The sequence below is a fragment of the Rana temporaria genome, chromosome 2 (assembly GCF_905171775.1).
Source record: "Rana temporaria chromosome 2, aRanTem1.1, whole genome shotgun sequence".
NCBI classification, from domain to species: domain Eukaryota; kingdom Metazoa; phylum Chordata; class Amphibia; order Anura; family Ranidae; genus Rana; species Rana temporaria.
In genome coordinates this window covers 445,696,198-445,709,925 of record NC_053490.1, presented here as the reverse complement: position 1 = coordinate 445,709,925, position 13,728 = coordinate 445,696,198, and the positions used below count along the sequence as shown (strand labels likewise).

Sequence of the window (13,728 nt, the reverse complement as noted above, 5' to 3'; positions counted from 1 at the left end):
TCTGTATATGAGAGGGGTTCTGTATTCTGAGGGGGTTCTGTATTGTGGGGGGGGGTGTTCTGTATTGTAGGGGGTGGTATATGTATAGGGGGGGTTATGTATATGAGGGGGGTTCTTTATTGTGTGGGGGGTAGTTCTGTATTGTAGTTGGGTGGTATCTGTATAGGGGGGTTCTGTATTCTGGGGGGTTCTGTATTGTGGGAGGGGGGGGGTGTTCTGTATTGTAGGGGGGTGGTATCTGTATAGGGGGGGTTCTGTATTCTGAGGGGGTTCTGTATTGTAGGGGGTGGTTCTGTATTGTGGGGGGGTGTTCTCTGTATAGGGGGTGGTTCTGTATATGAGGGGGGTTCTGTATTGTAGGGGGGTCTGAACTGTAGGGGGGGTCTGTATTGTAGGGGGGTCTGTATTGTAGGGAGGGGTCTGCACTGTCCAGAGGTGCAGTCTAATGTAAAGGGGTGCAGTGTAATGTAAAGGGGTCCAGAGATGCAGGGTGCTGTGTAATGTAAAGGGGTCCAGGAGGTGCAGGGTGCTGTGTAATGTAAGGGGTCCAGAGATGCAGGGTGCTGTGTAATGTAAGGGGTCCAGAGGTGCAGGATGCTGTGTAATATAAAGGGGTCCAGAGGTGCAGGGTGCTGTGTAATGTAAAGGGGTCCAGAGGTGCAGGGTGCTGTGTAATGTAAGGGGTCCAGAGGTGCAGGGTGCTGTGTAATGTAAGGGGTCCAGAGATGCAGGGTGCTGTGTAATGTAAGGGGTCCAGAGGTGCAGGATGCTGTGTAATGTAAAGGGGTCCATAGGTGCAGGGTGCTGTGTAATGTAAAGGGGACCAGTGGTGCAGGGTGCTGTGTAGTGTAAAGGGGTCCAGAGGTGCTGTGTAATGTAAAGGGGTCCAGAGATGCAGGGTGCTGTGTAATGTAAAGGGATCCAGAGATGCAGGGTGCTGTGTAATTTAAAGGGGTCCAGAGATGCAGGGTGCTTTGTAATGTAAAGGGGTCCAGAGATGCAGGGTGTTGTGTAATATAAAGGGGTGCAGGGTGCTGTGTATTGTAAAGGGGTCCAGAGATGCAGGGTGCTGTGTAATGTAAAGGGGTCCAGAAGTGCAGTGTAATGAAAAGGGGTCCAGAGATGCAGGGTGCTGTGTAATCTAAAGGGATCCAGAGGTGCAGGGTGGTGTGTAATGTAAGGGGTCCAGAGGTGCGGTGCTGTGTAATGTAAGGGGTCCAGAGATGCAGGGTGCTGTGTAATTTAAAGGGGTCCAGAGATGCAGGGTGCTGTGTAATGTAAAGGGGTCCAGAAGTGCAGTGTAATGTAAAGGGGTCCAGAGGTGCAGGGTGCTGTGTAATGTAAGGGGTCCAGAGATGCAGGTGGCTGTGTAATGTAAGGGGTCCAGAGATGCAGGGTGCTGTGTAATGTAAAGGGGTGCAGGGTGCTGTGTAATGTAAAGGGGTCCAGAGATGCAGGGTGCTGTGTAATGTAAAGGGGTCCAGAGGTGCAGGGTGCTGTGTAATGTAAAGGGGTCCAGAGATGCAGGGTGCTGTGTAATGTAAAGGGGTCCAGAGATGCAGGGTGCTGTGTAATGTAAAGGGGTCCAGAAGTGCAGTGTAATGTAAAGGGGGCCAGAGTGCTGTGAAATGTAAAAGGGTCCCGTGGTGCAGTTGTGGAGAGGGGGTACACAGTAGTGACAAAGAGATATTGAAGGATGCAGGGGGCACAGTGGGGTGTTTTTACATTTTACCGTGGGGGGGGGGTGCCATATATTGGATCTGCCCCGGGTGCCAAATGTTCTAGGTACGCCCCTGATACAGTATACACATATAGGGCCAAATCCTCAAAAGAGATACGACGGAGTAACTGCTGTTACTCCGTCGTATCCCTGGTCCTAACTATGGAACTGATCCACAGAATCAGTTTCCCATAGTTAGGACGAAGATCTGACATGTGTAATTGAATTACACTGTCGGATCTTAGGATGCAGTACCGCATCCGCCGCTGGGGGCATTTTGCGTCGAAATGCCGCCTCGGGTATGCAAATTAGGACTTACAGAGATCCACGAAGCTTTTCAGCTTCGTTTTTTCTCCGTAAGTTTTATTTTGCAAACGTAAAATTAGGGCTGCTTTTACAAAGTGTAAACTGTTGACACCTTGTAAAAACAGACCTTTCTTGCTAGCGACGCGATTTTTTTTTAATTTAAAATTTTTTTTTGGCGCCGTATCTTTTTTTTTACCCGACGCAACTTTATTGTCCCGTCGCGATCCACAAAGCCTGGCGTAACATAATTTCGCACTATGCACGTCGGGAAAATGACGTCACGAGCATGCGCAGTACGGCCGGCGCGGGAGCGCGCCTCATTTAAATGGGAATCGCCCCCTGGAGAAGAGGAACGCCTTGCGCCGGCCGGATTTAAGTTACACCGCTCAAAATTTCTAGGTAAGTGCTTTGTGGATCGGGCACTTAGGTAGAAATTTTGCGGCGGTGTAACTTAAATAGGAAAAATTACGTTACGCCCGCTGGCTGAGGATTTGCCCCATAGTGTTTTTTTTTTTTTTTTTTTACTGCAAAAGTAGAAATACGCTCTAAGAACCTTACACGGGTTACATTTTTTATAGTTAGATTGTGCAATCAACTATATTCAGGTTAAATTGTACAGAAATGCTGACATGTATAGGTCAATATACATCTAATCCAGCCATTGAACTCCTGACAGATATAAAAGGCACACATAAATGTATCCATGTAAACATTTTACCTAATGAAATGTATTTTTGTAAATAAGCAGTGTAAGCACCTGATTTTGGCCTGGTATCACTCACTTCAATTCTGCTGTACAGCAGAGCTTACACAGGTTGAGGAAGAAACAGCACAAGAAGCCAGTCAGGCGTGCTACAGTGCAAAGAGCATGATGAAAAAAAGGAGAGCAGAGTGCAGAGAGATGAGCTCATTATATAACGAATGAGCTGGCATGTGTAGGGCATGGGCATGTCTCAGTCCCAAAATGTACATACACACAGAAAAAAATGCCCACAGGACTTTAATGAGGCACACCCAACAGATAACATTTACAAAGATTATTTTATTAATACAAAAAGCAACAATTACATACATTTAAAATCATCTTTGGTACATAATTGTTCAAAAGTATCTGTGCAAGGATCACCATCATTGAAAACATGATAGCCTAGAGTACTATATACTGATTCTCTACACGTTTCACAAGAGAAAACCCTGCTTCCTCAGGAGAGGCACATATGGATGTCTAAAAATAGGGACAAATGGGTAGATCCACATAGAATTGGATCCGTGCAGCGTATCAGAGATACGCTACGCCGCCGTACCTTACCTAGCGTTCTTTCGAATCCTCAAAGATTTTGCGCCGTAAGTTATGGCGGCGTAGTGTATTTCTGGCGGCGGAATTCAAATCGGCGATTAGGGGGCGGGTTTCATTTAAATGAAGCGCCTCCCCGCGCCGAATGAACTGCGCATGCGTCGTCCCGAAATTTTCCGCCGTGCATTGTGCTAAATGACGTTGCTAGGACGTCATTTTTTTAACTTAGACGTGAGTTACGTCCATCCCGATTCACAGACGACTTACGCAAAAAATAAAAAAATTCTAATTTAGACGCGGGAACGACGGCCATACTTAACATGGCAAGTCTATCTATACGCCGCGAAATACCAGCTTTAACTATACGCCGGAAAAAGCCGACTAGAGACGACGTAAGAGAATGCGACGGCCGCGCGTACGTTCGTGGATCGTTGGAAATAGCTAATTTGCATACCCGACGAGGAAAACGACGGGAACGCCACCCAGCGGACGCCAAAGAATTGTATCTATGATCCGAAGGCGTACGTATGCCTGTCGGATCAAACCCAGATGCCGTCGTATCTTGGTTTGAGGATTCAAACTAAAGATACGACGCAGGAAATTTAAAATTACGCCGGCATATCAGTAGATACGCCGGCGTAATCCTTTTGTGGATCTACCCCAAAGTTGTAAAAAAAAAAAAAAAGGGAGAGGAAAGAGGCAAAAAAGGTTAAAGAACACGAAAGTCTGACTTACAGATAATAGGAGTCACACTATAAAAGTTCAATGGTATGGTAATTGAATTGATGAATCTTCCGGGTAAAGATGAGTAAAAGTAGCCAGACATAGACACCCAATGGTACATATGGTCCCCCCCCCCCCAGAAGTTGTGGGGGGGGGATGCCAAATACTTGGTAAAGCGATCCCCTGGATTAAAGGAACTTTAAGGAAAATGTAGTTCTGTAAAAAGCTATCAATTCCCAAAGATTGTGCCACCTTGACTGATAAGAAAAAGAAAGTGTGTGAATTGAACCAAGTCATTTAAAATTATTGGTGGCTGGGAAGCCGGGTACACACTATAATGCCGCGTACACATGACCGTTATTCGTGCCATGCAAAAAAAAAAAAAAGTTTTTCTCTTTGTGATCTGTCGTGATCCTCTCAAGCCTGCCTTGCATACACACGTTCGTGAAAAAAAAAATTCCACCCGGAGGAACAGTTTCCTGACAGAGACTGCCTGCCAATAAAGCAAAGATTTCAATCGAATCACACTGAAATGGGCAAAATGCTAAATTACCAGCCTAAAAAGAAGTACGCTGGTATTGGGAGAGTGTTAATTTAAATATATTTTCTTTATGTGACACTGCCAATAAAAACCCATGACAAATACATCTCATAGAACATTTCATAAAAAAATACACAATGCCCAAAAATTCTATAAAAAAAAAATTCTATAAAAAGAACAATAAAACCCCAAAGAAAATTCAACTATTATTTTTAAACGCCTTAATGTCCCAATATTTAAACCATGGGGTCTGTAGGATTTAAGTAAAAAAATCCATTTTGTCTCAAGGTTGGAGATTTCCCTTCTAATGTGGTTACCTCTCCAATGGGGATTATATTGATCTATGGCCATAAGAGAAGTCTCCTTTAAAACGAAGTAATGATGGGTATCAAAGTGCCTTGAAAGGCTATGCTTGGGAAAGCCTTTTTTGATGTTGACTATGTGTTCTTTTATACCCACCTGAAAAGTGTGAATGGTACGCCCAACATAATGTAACGCACATGGGCAGGTAATGATATGGGCCTCATTTTTGGAAGAACAAGTTAAAAATGATTGAATGTCATAGGATTTGGAGGTGGTGTTGGACCGAAAAGAAGTAGCTTATGAATGTTATCTTAGAATTCAGTTTATTTCCATATAGTGAAAGGGTTCAAGACAACTTAGATCTTTACAAGACAGCCCAGGTAAGCTTAAAGGCCCAGATTCTCAAAGGACTTACGACGGCGCAGCGCCATGTACGCCGTCGTAAGTCCTAATCTGGTCTGTCGTATCTATGCGACTGATTCTTAGAATCAGTTATGCATAGATATCCATTCGATCCGACAGGCGTAAGTCTCTAACACCGTCGGATCGTAACTGCAATTTTTTTCCCCCCGCTAGGTGGCGCTTCCATCGATTTTCGCGCCGAGTATGCAAATTAGCTAGATACGCGAATTCCCGAATGTACACCTGAAAAGTGTGAATGGTACGCCCAACATAATGTAACGCACATGGGCAGGTAATGATATGGGCCTCATTTTTGGAAGAACAAGTTAAAAATGATTGAATGTCATAGGATTTGGAGGTGGTGTTGGACCGAAAAGAAGTAGCTTAGCCTCATCAGCTGAGCTCTGGGAAAGAGGAACAATCTTTCACCTTAGAAGGTTGCCCCTCGAGGAAGGGCGTCTGTCTGTAGGCACATGCCTACAGTACCTATTGGGAAATCCGTCCCTACCTATAGGCAGAATCCAGCCCTGGATTGGGATGGGCACAGTTGTTTCTCCAAGAAAAATGGCTGGGAACACATCTGCCCATCCTTGAACAGCAGTCCAAAGTGGATGGTCCCTTGCAACTTATCAAACTGCAAATCAGAGTATGTGGCCTTGCTGTCTACGACTTTAATTTATTTATCTTGTTTATAGCCCCAAATAAACCCCCATTTTTTTCTATATTTAATACCCCAGTTTTTTCTGTCAAGTATATATGTTTACCAAATTTCTTTAATAATGCAATATAGTCATGGACAGTGCATTATTTGAAAGTTTTGAAATTAATAACATAACTTTTTCCAGTTTTATTATTTTCCCCCTATCCATTGTAATCTGATCCCTGCACATGCTTCATTTAAAGTCCCGCTCTCTCTCTTTCTTTTTTATTATACAACCAGGGATGGAGGTGGTTTACTAACCACCTTATTTAACCACTTGCTTACTGGGCACATAAACCCCCTTCGTTCCCAGGCGAAATTTCAGCTTCCGGCACTGCGTCGCTTTAACTGACATTTGCGCGGTCGTGCGACGTGGCTCCCAAACAAAATTGACGTCCTTTTTTCCCCACAAATAGAGCTTTATTTTGGTGGTATTTGATCACCTCTGCGGTTTTTATTTTTTGCGCTATAAACAAAAAAAGAGCGACAATTTAAAAAATATATATTTTTTTTTTACTTGTTGCTATAATAAATCTCCCACTTGTTGCTACAATAAATCTTTTTTTAAAAAAAACAATTTTTTTTCTCAGTTAAGGCCGATACGTATTTTTCGACGTATTTTTGTAAAAAAAAAAAAAAATCGCAATAAGCGACTGGTTTGCGCAAAAGTTATAGCGCCTACAAAATGGGGAACAGAATTATGATTTTTTTTTCATTATTTTTTTTTTACTAGTAATGGCGACGATCTGCGATTTTTATTGGGACTGCAATATTGCGACGGACGTATCGGACACTTTCGACACAAATTTGGGACCATTCACATTTATACAGCAATCAGTGCTATTATCAGGGTTCAATACATTTTTTTGGCAAGCATGAGAACTGCTGAAACTTACAAAACTTAAATTTAATTATAACTAAAGGCAACACTTTTTTTTCTAAAATGAAAAAAAGTTTTCTAATAGTTCTACTTTAAGACTATATAGAAACTACATTTACAGTTACTCAAATTGAATTACTTTCTCTTTCTCTTTTTTCCCCCAAACACAAAGGGATCAACTTCAGAAAGGTGAGCTCGTACTCTACCTTCTCATTTACAGATGGTTTTATTTATGTATGTAAGAGATATGAGACAATTCCTTAAATAGACTGTCTTCAGGCTTTTATTTCAATGAAAATCTTCCCATTTTATGTATTTTCTACATATTATTTACTTGTAAAAGCTTTTCTTGTATAGACATCCAAAAGCCCTAACATGGCTTCTGGGATCTGCCATCTTGGATATGATATCAACAGAACCAGCAGACTTAGATCTGTTATTCAATTAACAACCTTTGTTCCTTCCCTGTTAGCTACATAAAAGGTTGTGTAGTGAGGGGCAGAGGAGCTGGGCCGGCACAGAGTAGATACACACATCTACAGGAGGGAGAAGGGAGCTATGATGTGCAAGGAGGGAGGGTATTTTGAAAGGAAATTTATGCTTAGTGAAGTAATACGATTTTCTAGCAAGTTCAAAGACACAATGCAAGTAAATAAAAATAATTTATGGAAAGAGAAACTCTGCAAGCATTCAAAATGCTTGGTTTTTCAGTGTTAATACCTGCACCTTGTTTAAGCTGTTGATAGGGTCACCTACAAGCTTATAATGGAACGGAGCTATATTAACATTTTCTGTACAGTTTTATGTAGTATGTAGACATACTTATACTTGGTTAATACCTGCACATATTGTACTTCCCCCATCACTTAGACTTTTGGCGATATTCTTAACCATACGTATGAACTTTAGCGCCTACATCGAAGTTGCACCTCACCTGCTTCAGCGCATGGGTCAAGGTCAACTACATCAGGACATGTAATATATGGTCAATAAGACAAATATTATTGTTCCAGATCTGGGGAAAAGATTAATCATCCAGAAACCAAAACGGGTAAATTCTGAAGTTGGTAGACTCACACAACGACCACGACTTTGACATGCAATGCTTAAAAACAAAGCTTGCAGATGTTAAAGACTGCTCTAATAAGGAACAATATAAAATGTGGGTGCATCCCCAAGTGGATCTCTTGAGCAATTTATGTCAGCTGCTGTAATCTCTTATATCAAAAGTAAAGGACTATGAGTTAGAAACGGTCAAGGCAAACTGTATTCCTAAACTAAAGTTATTTTCCAAGCATGTTTTTCAAGACGTTTTAGACAAGTACCGTATATACTCGAGTATAAGCCGACCCGAATATAAGCCGAGGCACCTAATTCTACCACAAAAAACTGGGAAAACTTGCAGAGGGTGTCCCTCTGCATGCCTCACTTTGCCTCATTGTGCCCATGCTTCACTGTGCCCATGCCTCACTGTGTCCGATGTCTCACTGTGCCTCACTGTGCCCATGCCTCACTGTGTCCGAAGTCTCACTGTGCCTCACTGTGCCCATGCCTCACTGTGTCCATGACTAGACTTACGTTTAACATGGGAGTATATAGAAGGGGTGCCCGGCTTTGAAAAATCGGTGCTCCCCGGCCGTAGGTCCCCCAGACAGCAAACTTTTCACACTTGTAGAGGAAGAGTGGGGCTATACGTGTGCCAGTTTGGGGTCCAGGGGACCTATGGCCAGCCAGCACCAGGTCCCCAAAGTCCGGTAGATCAGGCGCAAAAAGCTGACTCGAGTAAAAGCCGAGGGGGGCATTTTCAGCACATTTTTTTGTGCTGAAAATGCCCCCCTCGGCTTTTACCGGACTTATACTCGAGTATATACGGTAATCAAATGGTTATGTTGCATAGTTAAATTATTTTGGAAGTAATTTCATGTAAACATATATACTGTATGTATAAAACGAAGTAATGAGTGACTTAACACAAGGAATTTATTTTTTATTCAGACCAAGCCATATTAAAAACTGTTGGAGAACTGAAGGTAAGTGAAGAAAGAATCTGTTACTGGTAACTATTGTATAAACTGATAGAGCTGTTTGATAGCAGGTGCTAGAAGGTGCTGGAACATATCAGACCAGTCATTCAAAATCTGTGTTATATGGGTTGTTTGCAGCTCTTTATCGCTCCTTCTCTGGGGCCCTCAGTGAATGACATAATGAATGTGTCCCAAGCTGTTACCTACCAGTTAAAAAGTTATACTTCTGGATATAATATTTCAGCTAAATACATCAGGGAATGTTTTGACCCCCTTTCTCTGGGATTACATTTTGTAAGTAGCAATTTTTAGTATAATGTTAAATTCTGAGTTAAAGGGGAACTAATTCAATAGGTATTCTTTGTATTGAATTTCCAGCTATCTTCAACAAGAAAATGGAAAAGGTGTGCAACAGAAAGCGGATTCAATAGAAGATTACTAAGTTGGAGATCCAAGAACTTCAATTATGGACAAATCCACAAGAAGAATGCCTTTATTGGATGACATGAGGAGAACATGCCAATAAGATGGATCTTATTGAGATAATAATCCCTGCAGGCAGGGAAGGCTGCTCACTTTGTAAGAGAATTTTCCCCAAATTTCAGTGATTAAGGTGAAGCTCTGCTGACTTCCATCATCGTGTGCAAGTTTTTTATTTTTTGTTTTCCTTGTACATGATTGGGTATTCTTTGCAAAAAAAAAAAGTTCAGCACAATCGCTAAGCTCTGGGAAAGGCCTATTTGCTTTTACTAAGTCAACCCCAATGTATGAAAGAGTGACTTCTGTAGAGAATATGTAAATAAGAATGCTTTAACCACCTTGCTGCTGTATAACTTACATATACAGTGGCAAGGTGGCACGGCTGCACCAGGTCATGTATCTAGTACGTGATCGGACACTTCTAGGTAGGGGGCACGCGCCAGTGGCCCACTTTACAGGCACAAGGATATATGTCTTCCCCTAGTAAAAGCACCTCCCACACTGTACACACAGTTAACCCTTTGATCACCCCTGATGTTAACCCATTCCCAGCTTGTGTCATTAGTAGAGTGACAGGGCCAGATTCTCGTAGCTGCGGCACAGCGTAACGTAACCCGTTTACGTTACACCGCCGCAAGTTTTCAGTCTAAGTGCTCGATCCACAAAGCACTTACCTGTAAACTTGCGGCAGTGTATCGTAAACACGTCCGGCGCAAGGCGGCCCAATTCAAATGGGGCGGGTACCATTTAAATTAGGCGCGCTCCCGTGCCGGACGTACTACGCATGCTCCGTTCGCAAATTTTCCGTGTTGAGAATCGCGACGTGCGTAACGTACTTACGCCGGGAAAACAAAAAAATTCAAAAGCAACGCGGGAAAGACGGGCATACTTTAACATGGTGGAGTAATTTTACACCATGTTAAAGTACCCCTATCTTTGCGACGGGAATCTAAAACTTGTGACGACATAACAACGGGAAAAACCTTTGTGGATCGCCGTAACTGCTAATTTACATACCCGACGCTGGTTTACGACGCGAACTCCCCCCAGCGGCGGCCGAAGTATTGCATCCTAGGATCCGACGGTGTAATTCAATTACACCTGTCGGATCTTAGGGCTATCTATGCGTAACTGATTCTATGAATCAGTCGCATAGTTAGAACAGCCCTAAAACAGAGATACGCCGTCGTATCTCTTTTGTGAATCTGGCCCACAGTTCTTATTTTTAGCACTGATCACTGTATTAGTGTCACTGGTTCCCAAAAAAGAATCAAAAGTTAGTGTCTGACTTGTCTGCCACAATATCACAGACCCGCTCTAAGTCGATGATCACTGTCCACAAATATTTATCATAATTTGTAGACACTATAACTTTGGCGCAAACCAATTATCATATGCTTATTTACCAAAAATATGTAGCAGAATACATATTGGCCTAAATTTATGAAGAAATATGATTTTTTTTTTATTGGATATGTTTTATAGCAGAAAGTAAAAAATATATTTTTTTTAAATTGTCAGTCTTATTTTTTTTTTTTTTACAGCGCAAAAAATAAATGCAGATGTGATCAAATACCACCAATTTGTGGGAATAAAAAGACATACATGTTTTTGGGTACAGCGTTGTATGATCGTTGCATGTCAAAATATTGAAATTAGTACTAGGTAGCACAACATGTTTGTCTGTAATGGGTGTGGATTACTGAACATCATCCTCCTACCTTTCTGTTATTAGAACATGTTCATTTTCCACACTGGCAACTCAAGACTCTGCAGTATTGAAAGCATGGGTATCTATATAGGATATGCTCCTATACTTGGGGGTTCTTTGTTTTGGTACTTTAATATTTCTCACTGGGTAGTTAAATGTATTAGTTTAGAAAACAAAAATATTTTTGCAGCACATAGACTTTTTGCACAAAGATAAAGAAAAAATCATAATTTACTGGCCTATAACCGTAACTCTTATGCCGCGTACACACAATCAGTCCATCCGATGAGAACGGACCGATGGACCGTTTTCATCGGTTAACCGATGAAGCTGACTGATGGTCCGTCGCGCCTACACACCATCGGTTAAAAAAACGATCGTGTCAGAACGTGGTGACGTAAAACACAACGACGTGCTGAAAAAAACCTTCAATGCTTCCAAGCATGCGTCGACTTGATTCTGAGCATGCGTGGATTTTTAACCGATGGTCGTGCCTACTAACGATCGGTTTTGTCCTATCGGTTAGGAATCCATCAGTTAATTTTAAAACACGTTGCCTTTTCTTTAACCGATGGTTAACTAACCGACGATGCCCACACACGATCGGTTTTGACCGATGAAAACGGTCCATCAGACCATTCTCATTGGTTTAACCGATCGTGTGTACGCGGCATTACCGTATTTTACATCCTTGACCCAACACTAAAAGCCAGCTATTCTCTTCACTATAACTTATAAACTTAAACCTTACAGGGTTCTGTCTGGGTAGAATGGGCGCTGCCACCAATGACTTGTAAAGGTGCATGATCCAAGAAAGTCATCCTTATATTCAGTACTTTTTGGGGGTAATTTAATAAAGCTGCTGCATCATGTTTGGGTGTTAATCTCTCTTGCTATTGTATTGCACTAAAATTCATGAAGCATTTGTGACAGTTTTGGTTCTGAAACCAAATTCAGGTACGGTAGTTCTAAAATGCACCACTTTTACATTGTGGCGCAATGAATATGCCAAATTCAAAATACAATACCGACAGTTTGTATCTTATGAAAGTGAGACCAACTGTCTTTTGCCGTACAGAGAGAAACAGTGGCACAGACAGAATTTGTGAAAGTATCTTGCATGCAATCTAAAAGTAATGCAGCATGCACCAAATTCTAATACAAGTTTTGGATGGGCACATGAATTTGACTCATGCTGCACCACTTTTAGAACACATGAGACTGGAAAAATCTGTCTTTGCCAGTCTTTATTAATTGCAGGGATTGAGTCACTGACCTGGAACAATCTGGTGTCCCAATACTTCTTATGAATGTTCCATGTCCATAATTTACCAAGTACTGAAGGATAAGGATGACAGCTCTGAAGCTTACCCCTTTAAAGACAAGTCAGAAATGAGGGCTCCCATATTTCTATTTTGTCAGGCTCCTATAGCCACAACCTGCACCTAATCCTTAGTTGTTGTAAACCTCAGTCATGAAATCTGAGCAAAACACATATATCTGTAGTGTTTACTTATCTCTCCTCAAATCTCTAAGTGTAGTTTCTCTCTGGTTCTTTGTTCCTCAGTTATCATCATGAGTCATTTCTGATAAGTTTCCCTGACACATGAGATAAAATATGTTTTGGAGAAGGAGCTCAGCACGCAGCTTGTCTATTCACAACACATTTCTGCTGTGTGAGTGAATAAGTTGTATAGCGCTACAAATGCGAACTGAATCGCCTCAAGGCGATGGGTGTGTGTGCCTTTCCTCCAACCAGCTCTCACACACTGTAACTGCAGCTCTCCGCCCCCTTCTCTGTGATACTAACAGATGAAGAAGGATTAAAACGTTTCTGCCCTTTTGAAGGGGTGTAGGGAGAGAATACTGCAGATAAACAAGTAAAACTTTTGTAGGATTTGTTTTATCTCTGTGTATCATCTGAGACTGTTCACTTTACTTGGTATATGGGAGGATTTTCAACCACTTTAAATGTAATTCTTAACTGGAAACCAAACCCTAAAACATTTCTGATATCACAGTGATATAATTCAAATGTATCATCACACAGAAAATGGCATATACTAAAACCCATGAGTAATATTTACAAAAGCCTGTGATGGTATCTATGTAAAAAAAAAAAAAAAAAGAGAAAAAAAAAAAGAAGGTCCACACTGAATGGCTATATAACCCATATGACTACTATTAGTGAATGGAACATATGTTTTACAATGTTATAGTTAATAAAATGTATTTTATACTGTCCCTGTGCAATGCTTCTCTTTTTGTGTTCTGTAAAACAGTGATTGGAAAGAACAGGCAGTACTGTTGGCTAAACCAATGTGGGAAAGAATGATTTCTCAGTACTTCTTCCTGGCTTATTAGAAAGAAATGATGCAGATTCCTTGTCCAGTGAGCAAGCTGGAGGTGGAAAAGTGACACAGAAAGCTGCAAAGCTCAACCAGACAATTAGGCCTGGATTCACGTAGAGCCGCGTACATTTGTGCGGGCGTAGCGCATCTGATATGCGCTACGCCGACGTAACATAGAGAGGCAAGAACAGTATTCACAAAGCACTTGCTCCCTACGTTGCGCCGGCGTAGCGTAAATTGGTCGGCGTAAAGCCCGCCTAATTCAAAGTAGGAAGGAAGTGGGCGTGATCCAT

General features: G+C 41.8%; 1 protein-coding gene across 4 annotated transcripts in view; it reads left to right on the top strand.

Moving 5' to 3' along the window:
- Positions 1–9,537, top strand: part of LOC120927645 (tapasin-related protein-like) — a 63,032-nt gene extending 53,495 nt beyond the window's left edge. For 2 of the 4 annotated variants that reach the window (XM_040338466.1, XM_040338463.1), the window contains 3 exons: positions 7,042–7,058; positions 8,865–8,899; positions 9,272–9,537. In XM_040338466.1, the coding sequence (XP_040194400.1) occupies positions 7,042–7,058; positions 8,865–8,879 (32 nt within the window). In that variant the 3' untranslated portion in view covers positions 8,880–8,899; positions 9,272–9,537. The other 2 variants (XM_040338464.1, XM_040338465.1) reach the window with 2 other exon arrangements.
- The last annotated feature ends 4,191 nt before the right edge of the window (positions 9,538–13,728 follow it).